At 35.8% G+C, this 9,007-nt stretch overlaps 1 protein-coding gene across 1 annotated transcript; it reads left to right on the top strand.

Moving 5' to 3' along the window:
• The first annotated feature begins 7,293 nt into the window (after positions 1-7,293).
• Positions 7,294-8,681, top strand: LOC145121463 (stemmadenine O-acetyltransferase-like). Its single transcript, XM_079057207.1, has one exon. It carries the CDS (start codon positions 7,401-7,403, stop codon positions 8,679-8,681), a length of 1,281 nt encoding a protein of 426 aa, XP_078913333.1. The 5' UTR covers positions 7,294-7,400.
• The last annotated feature ends 326 nt before the right edge of the window (positions 8,682-9,007 follow it).

Raw genomic sequence — 9,007 nt, 5'->3', positions numbered from 1 at the left:
GGATTCCTCATTTCTTCATCGTCTGACCCGGATGACCAGATTTGATAAGTTCCATCTTCATCCTCATGCTCACCCTTTGCAACCAATGACAAATTCTTTGCTTTAGCACGAACCACCTCAAGCTTCTCTGCATAGTATGCCTCATCTTTGACTTTATTCTTCCTCTCATCCTTCTTTCGAAGCATACACTCATTTGCAAGATGATTCGCACCGTTGCAATAATGACAATCTATTCCAGCATCACCTTTCAGCTTCTTCTCACCCTTTCCATCAGCTATCTTCGAATCTTGCTTCTCAACTTTCTTTTTCTCCTCAACAACATTTTTACTCACAGAATTTCCTTTCACCTCAGCAAGCTTAGTCTTCGAATTGAACGGCTTTTTGAAAAATTTCTTGACACGATTATTCGAGTAAAATGTTATTGCTTCATCATCCGAATTCATGATGAATCCTTCTTCTTCCTCAGAATCACCATTTTCAGCTTCTTTCTCAGAAATCTTTGACACAAGAGCTAATGGACCTCCCAAATTCAACTTCGATTCCTCAGCAATTTCATTTACCTCAATTTCTTGTGTTTTCAACTGATTGTACAAATCATTGAGAGTTGATGTATCAAAACTTTGCTGATTCTTCACCATCATACTCCCACTTCTCCATTCTTTTCGAAGCCCCATTACAAAGATGAGATTGAATTCCATTGAAGTCCTGGTAATTCCATAGCGATTGCAACGATAGATTAACTCGTTCAGACGATCATAGTAAACTTCAATTGTTTCTCCTTCTTTTTGTTTGAAGTCTTTCAACTCAACCAAACATTGTTTAACTGAATTGATTTTTGTCTTCTCACTTCCTTGAAATTTATCTTTCAGATTGTTCTAGATTTCCTTTGTAGTTGTACAACTCCTAACGTAATTGTACACAACTGGAGGCAATGCACCTCGCAGTTCCCTCATACACCTCTTCTCCAGTTTCTTCAGACAATCAGTTTGATTATCAACTCCAGAATTTGTAGAAGATGATCCAATTGGTTGAACATTCACTGGAACATTGACATTTCCAGTGATACATGACCATAATTCTTCATCCAGACCATTCAGATAATCCTGCATACGATCAGCCCACTGATCATAGTATTCAGGGATTAGCATTGGAATTTTGGTTGATGAACCTAGCAGATGAGAAAACGAGGTCATCGAATTGAGATTGAAACTCGTCATTGTTGTACGGAAGAAGATTTTGAGAAGTTTGAAAAGATTTGAGAATTTGAAAACAAACTAGATGAATCAAATCGAATTGATGAGAATAACACTCGATTCAACAATTCAAATGCAGAATCGAATCACAGACTAAGATCTTGACAATTTTTCACTTTCAAAAAGTGCGGAAACTTTTGAATCAAAAAGTTGATTCAAAAACTTTTCGAACAGCGTGAAAATCAGATCAGAGATATGATTCCTGCTCTGATACCAATTGATGAATCAATGAATCGAGTAATGAATTAATCAGAGTATGAATTCAAGTAAGAATATGAGATTTGAACACAGGATGTAAATATGATCTTGTTATGCTCTATTATGCTTTCGAATTCTTTAGAGAGTATAGTAGACAAGTCTGTAAAAGTTCTTATCTAACTCTAGTAAATAACCCTATTTATAGGGAACTGAAAGCATACAAAAAATATACTAAGGCATTTACTCTAAAGCTTCGAATAAAAGCACCCTAGTAAAATACATTACAAAACATTCGAAGATTCCAAAACATACTTCGACTAATTACAACAATTTGACCCTTACACTATCAGTAACTGGGAATGGCACCTTTTGACTCATTAAATATACAACATCTCAACAATCCCCCTTATTTAATTATGTCAACACTAAATATACTAAATAAAGAACACTTTATTGAATAATAACATAACTTTTCAAAAACAAACATACAACTTCAGGAAGATATACGATCAACAATGTTATAACTCATCATATCCATCTCGTTGGTTTATTTAATGATTTTTCCACAACAAGTGATAGTTTATTTTATTTCCTTTTTTATAGTTTATTTTAGATCTTTTAGCCCTTTTTATATGTATTGCATTGTATATTCTTTATTTTCTTTATCATGGATCGTGTCGGGTACTTTCTATTTCTCATGAGGTATTTTAAAGGGTTTTGGAGCTCGTTGCAGTTGTGGATTAGCTTGGAGACGGGCTTTGTGGGATTTAGAGGCACCATTAGGCTTTACGGATCCATCAAAGGAGATTTGGGCTTACAAAGTTGAAGACTTGGATGAAGTGGGCTTATGAAGATGGGTCTTGGATTCTTATTTTGGGCTTAGACTATCCGCATTTGAAACTTGAAGATGATTGGCCAAATTTGAATCATGTGAGGTGTGGAGGGGACCAAGGGAATCTTGGGTAGTGGGGTGGTGTAGTGGAGAAAAAAAAGTCAATAGCATTTCAGCATCATTTGCAAGGGTGGAGTCTCAGCCACGCAAATCTGCGAGGGTACCCGCACAACTGCACACTTTGGGGCATTTTGGTCATCTTGCTCACCATTTTACCTTGGGGGTTAGGTTTGGCGGCCATACTTTGATTTTCCACCATTAGATCACTATGGAGGCGATTTTGGAGAGCTTGTCGACATTCTTCTCATCTTTCTAAGTAATTGTTAGTTTTTTTGACGCAAAAACACTTTTGTGATTGTTATCTTGTTGCCATGAGTGGCTAGTTTATTTATTTTGGTTAACTTTGGCTAAAACCTTTGGATATTTGTGGGTTTTGAAGGATTCATGCTTGATTTTCATTTATCTTATGTTTATGATTCTAGTTCATATCTCTTATGCTTGTTTAATACTTTGATCATGAGCTTGGTACTTGAATGAGCAATTGTTGGTTTATTTCTTTGGTTTAGCATTGAATCATTTAATTTACTTGGAACAAGGGCTTTATGATGGTAGAAATCATCTCTAGCTTATGGATCATAACTCCTTTATGGATGTGTAAGCATTGACATCCTCTAGGAATTGGGGATTCCTTCATTCTTAAGGCTAATCAACTTTCTTGGGTTCAATTGGTTCAATTGAATCCTTGATTTGGATTAAGAAGGTGTGTTGTGGGATTCCCCAACCTCCATACTACCTATGAGAAATCTTGGCATATCATGTTTCATGATTTTTATAACCAATTTGGGATGAATGATAAGCTTCATATTGAATCATAATGATAAACACACAAATGTTCATTGTGTTGAATTGCCTTGGTTGACCAATTCTCTCCAATATTTGAGCATCTCACCATCTTGCTTAATTGCAAGCTTTTCAGTTATTCAAGTCTTTTAGTTTTCAAGCAATCACAAAATCCCCCCTTTTAGTTTAATTGTAGTTGGTTAGTTTTATTACACTAGTTCTATTGGATTACATTGGTGATTGAATACAACCACTTCCCCGAGGATCGATACCCATTTTTATCATTATATTACGTTTTATTTGAAAACAAAGAGTGTAATTTTCTTGGTGGACTTGACATGCCACAAACAAGAAATAAGACTTTTAGCGACGACAGACGCTTTTTGCGACGACACCATACAAACGCGCTTTTTTTCTCCACTAAAAGCGTTTGTCGTTGCTAATAGTGACATCGCTAAAACTCAGCCATATGTGATCCTAGAGTCCTACACAAATTTGCATTGTCACCGTTCGTTCATAAATGATACGTCAGTTAGGGTTTCACTTCTCTTTTAAGCAGTAGAGGCGAAGCAATTGCGACGACATGTCGTTGCTAGTAGTGTCGATCCGTGTGACCACACCAGAAGAAATTGTGACCCTACGTTTTTCCCATATCCAACGACATACAACCACGTAAAAAAGGCGCGTGTTTTTCCCTCCAACATGTCCCCACTATTGCACTAAAGTCGCCCGAAAAGGGGTCGCCGCAAAAGGTGTCGTCCCTTTTGTTCTCGTCTTCGTCCCAGATCACCATTGTTGCAACCTCTTAATTTCTCTACACCATCTCCGACGACTACACGACTTCACCGGCAAATAGCGGCGATTTTCACCGGTTGGCGACTAGAGCAGTTCACCCGCGGCACCACTTCCCTTCACTCCCACTCACCTCGCCGGAAAAACATCACTCGACAAAACTGAGCTTTTCTGGCCATCTCCATCAACGTTAAGGTACTCGAAATCTTACCTTTCTCTTTTTCGTTCTCTTCTGGCCCTAATTTCTAATCTAATTTCATCAATTTTGATGTTTCCGGCAACCACCACATTCACAACACAATCAGATTGTTCATTTCTACGCGGCAGGTGCATTTTTCCGGCCAAAGTTAATTGTATATGTATGTGTTTGTAATTGTATATGCATGTGTTTGTATTTGGTAGGGTATAATGTCAATATGTGTTTGTGTTTAGTTTTCACCCATGATTTTATAGTTTTTTTTGTATGATTTTGCAGTTTTTATGTATGATTTTTTTTTATTTTGTTTTTTTTTGTGATCAAAGTATATATGTGTATTTGGTAGTGAATTGATCAAAAATTGTTCATATGTTTTTTTGCATATGATTTTTCCTTGATTTAGGTTTTTATTGTCAAGTATGAAATTAGTAGTATGTAAAACGTGTATTTGGTATTTGGTATGTCTATATATATGTAAAATGTATATTTGGTGAATATGTGTATATATGTATATTTGGTGATCACCATGGAGGTGAGGGTGGTGACGAGCCACCACATCCGTTCCATGGAGGTTTTGGTGATCACCAGATTGATGGTAATTAAGATTTATTCTAATTCATTGTATTTCATATTGTATGTATATAAAATATTATCTTGACTAAAAAATTTTTATGCAACGGTGGCTCCAAAACGAAGAGGCATGTAAGTTAATAAAAAATGTACGAGTTATTTGCAGCTAAAGGAGAACGGCCTATGAAGATAACATTTGACATAAATACTAACATGCTGATTGGGGAAGTATACGAATGTTTCATTCGGGAGGTTGGGAGCTATATGTGGCGCGACATTGCTTTCGATAAGGACACATGGAAAGAAGTTTCTGAAGCCGAAAGGGTTGGCATGTTCCAGTATCTTTCGGTAAATTATTTATAAACTTATATTTAATATGTTTAATTTTGATTTATTTTTAACTTCTCTATTTTTTTGTAGACATGGTTTGATTTTGGAGCGAATTCAAATGATCCCATGGCTTCAATTTATTGGGCGTCACTAAACAATCGAATATGCGCACGGCATAGAGGCTGCGAACATACTGTAAAAACTCGTTTTACTGATTTTGAATGGGATGTGGAGGCAACAAGGGTTCAAGCCCTTGATGGTATGGATCTGCAGCTTTGGAGTGATGTTATTGACCACTTTTTAACAGAAAAACATCAAAAACGATCAGCTGAAAACAAAGAATGTCGGAAGAAGCAAGTAGTTCAGAACCGTGGAGGGACACGCAGCTACGATAGTGCTTGTTTTAAGAACGTAAGTTACAATAATGTTTATTCAGTTATAACATATTTTCTATGTTTATTCAAGTATCACATATTTTGTAATGTTAAATAGAATTTGAATAGACTTGAAGCACTTCATCATGCGTATGTGAATAAAAAAGGGGGAATTTGTTGATCCTTTAGTTGAAGACCAATACATAAGTTATTATTACTTAAAAATGAAGTAGATTGTTGTCTTTTTTGTGTTACTTTTAATGTATATTGACAATCTTTGTGAAATACAGAATGCTTTAGTTGTTTAGGTTGCTATACAGACTCATCACATAGTCGACTCTGGTGGTGATGCAGACTATATTGATTGGATCGCAATATTTGAGAAGGTGTTAGGTGCTCGAAGGGGATGTGTGAGAGGCATTGGGCCTAAACCTCCTTCTGCAGCGGGTACAAGTGCTTGATCCCAATGGCAGTCACAGTCACAAGCATCGCAACCAACACATGCACTTATTAAACTTTTAAAGAATTTGGTAGATTTGCTATATTGTTAAAAACTTGATGCATTTATAGTAATTTTTGGTAATTCGGTAGTTTGGTAGTTTGTTAAATTGTTAAAGACTTAATTGATTTGGTGGTTTAATAATTTGTTAAATTGTTAACGGCTTAATTCATTCGGTGGTTTGATAGTTTGTTAAATTGTTAATGACTTAATGTGCTTGTGACTTAATTGTAGGATGTTGATGTGAATGTTTTTCTTCAAACGCCGGCATTTGTGACGGCAATTGGAGATATTATATGCTTGTTTAAGAACCAAGTCAACAACGAGGAAAACAAAGATGGGGAAGGCGAAGACACATAGTATTTCTTGTTTTATGTTATTGATGATGTTATTTTAGATTTATTAGATAGTTTATGGATGATATATTTGATGTTTATTTTGGATTTATTAGATACTTTATGTAATATGGTATATTTGATGTTTTATGTAATGTGGTATGTATTGATTTCTCTATTTTTATCAAATTTGTATTTTATAATATATATATATATATATATATATATATATATATATATATATATATATATATATATATATATAACTAATATTATAAATAAATTGTTTTTATAATAAAGCATTAGCAGCAACATATTTAGAGACGACATTGACCAATTGCGACCACTCATGACTCTGGGAAGCCTTGCCGGAAAAACTCTGACCGGTGGTCGGAATATCAATAGAGACGACACCAATAGCGGCGACATAGACATTTAGCAACAACGTGTATTAGAGACGACGTTAATTGGGATGACAAATGAGTATTAGCTACGAAGTAGTAGCGACGACCCTTTAGCGACGACATGAGGCATCAATTGGGAAGTTTTTTGTCGTCGTTAAAGGTTATGTTTTTTGTTGTGGTCGTCCAGATCGGCATTAAAACCGATAAAATGTATGTTCAAAAGAGAAAATAATTAAATCATCATTCTTACCGGTAATTATTGTTTTTTTTTTGTAAACAATTTTATTTTAGGACTTATTCATAAATTAGATTAAAATATTAAACAAGTATACAGGGGAAAATTGCCAAATTCGTCATTTTTTTCTAGTAATTCATTAGTTTTTATAAATAAATTTTAATTTATTTGTAAATTAAAATAAAATGAGAGATTTCCTTTAAATTCATACTATAAAATTGCCAGGCTTAAATGCTCTCGTGTTTCTAGCAAAACCCCTTATTTTTGTTTTGTAGTATCTTTTATGCTCGAAGGGACTATTGACATATGATGACGATCTTATTATTCTCTATGCCTTCCGGCCAATCGGCTTTTATCAAAAGTAACGAAGTCTTTGTCCTCTAATAACACATAACGCCATAAGATTCATCGCCTTGAATCCACATAAATCGAACCAATTCTCAATTGTAGAATGATAATAACTTGTATATCTACCAAAAACGATGGCGTTCAATGTCGAGATAACAGCAACCCACATCATTAAACCTTCATCCTCCACTCACGACCACCTGAAAACCCACGATTTATCACTTTTCGACCAGTTATCGCCTTCCGTTTATCCTCCGATAATCTTCTTCTACGATCCAAAGCCAAACTCGAACTTAGCCCCTCGACTCAAAACCTCTTTATCTAGAGTTTTGTCGTCGTTTTATCCATATGCTGGACGTGTAAATGGAGATGTTTTTGTGGATTGCAATGACGCCGGAATACCGTATTCCGAAGCCACTGTTGATTGTTCCCTATCTTATGTACTTCAACAGTACGATTTGAACTTGATGAAACAGTTTGTTCCTTTAAATGAGGAATCCGAGAATCCTGATCATACCATTCCGTTGCTAGTCCAGGTGAGCTACTTCAAATGTGGTGGAATTGCCATTGGTGCATGTTCTTCGCATAAGATCGGCGATGCATCTAATTTCTTTTCTTTTATTCGTGAATGGGCAAACTTTTCATTGAGCGATAACCCAGTTTTGGTTCCCGAGTTCAGTATCTCATCTCTATTCCCACGGATAGGTTTCTTGAACTTTAACACCGGAATCAAGATTCCAATAAACGAAAAGCTCGTTAGAAAGAGGTTTGTGTTCAGTGCTTCAAGCATATCATCACTCAAGGCCCAAACATCATCTTCTTCACGTGTTCAAGCTGTCACAGCCCTCACCTGGAAATGTGCTATGAACGCAGTTAAGAAACCTGAGATTACATCATCAATGGCAATGACGCTTGTGAACATGCGAGGACGCCTCGACCCACCATTGCCAGAGACCTCTTTTGGCAACTTTGTTGGGTCGTTTTTGGCGGAGAAAGGCTTTGATGACGGCGGTGAGATTGAGTTACGGGGCTTGGCGGGTCAACTGAGACATGGGTTTAAAGAATTCTGTGATGTTTACATGAAACAAGTTCAAGATTCCAAAGATGGGATATTTGCAATCTTGAATTACTCTAAAAAGATTGGGGAAATGTTGGGAAGAGATGGAACTGAAGTGTTTACGTTTAGTAGTTGGTGTGGATTCCCACTGTATGAGATTGATTTTGGGTGGGGAAAGCCAAGGTGGATTAGCGTAACAAATACACCATTCAAGAATGGAATCATGATGATGGATACTAAAGAAGGGAATGGAATTGAAGTATGGGCCAATTTGGAAGAAGAAGTGATGGCCATCTTTGAACAAGACGATGAGTTGTTGGCTTATTGTTCTCCAAGCATGTGTGACGATAGAATGTAAATCCTATATGATATAACTTTAAATTTACTTCAATTACTTAATATAAAATGTCAAGTTTGTTGTAAATTGTAACACATGATTGAAAAAGATGACTACAATATTATCCACTTTTTGTTGATGAAAGCTAAAACATTTTGGGCATGTCTTTGTCAATATGTTCTTTACATACGATTCAAAATTTGGTTCATACTTTCCGATTATGATTCCCATGTTTTCGGTAGCATTGTTTGGTTTTGGGTTTTACATGAATGATTAACATTTTATATAACAAGTTTTTGTTGACATAGAGGACGAAATTTTTTCTTTCATTTTTGTTGACCTGGGAA

Source organism: Lactuca virosa, chromosome 6 (genome assembly GCF_052849685.1).
Source record: "Lactuca virosa cultivar CGN04683 chromosome 6, Lactuca_virosa_CGN04683_v6, whole genome shotgun sequence".
NCBI lineage: Eukaryota > Viridiplantae > Streptophyta > Magnoliopsida > Asterales > Asteraceae > Lactuca > Lactuca virosa.
Note: the sequence above shows the minus strand (reverse complement) of the source record. Positions and strands in the feature narration are given on the sequence as shown.

Coding starts and splice junctions, on each gene's coding strand:
- LOC145121463 (XM_079057207.1), top strand. CDS start 7,401: ATGGCGTTCAATGTCGAGATAACAGCAACCCACATCATTAAACCTTCA.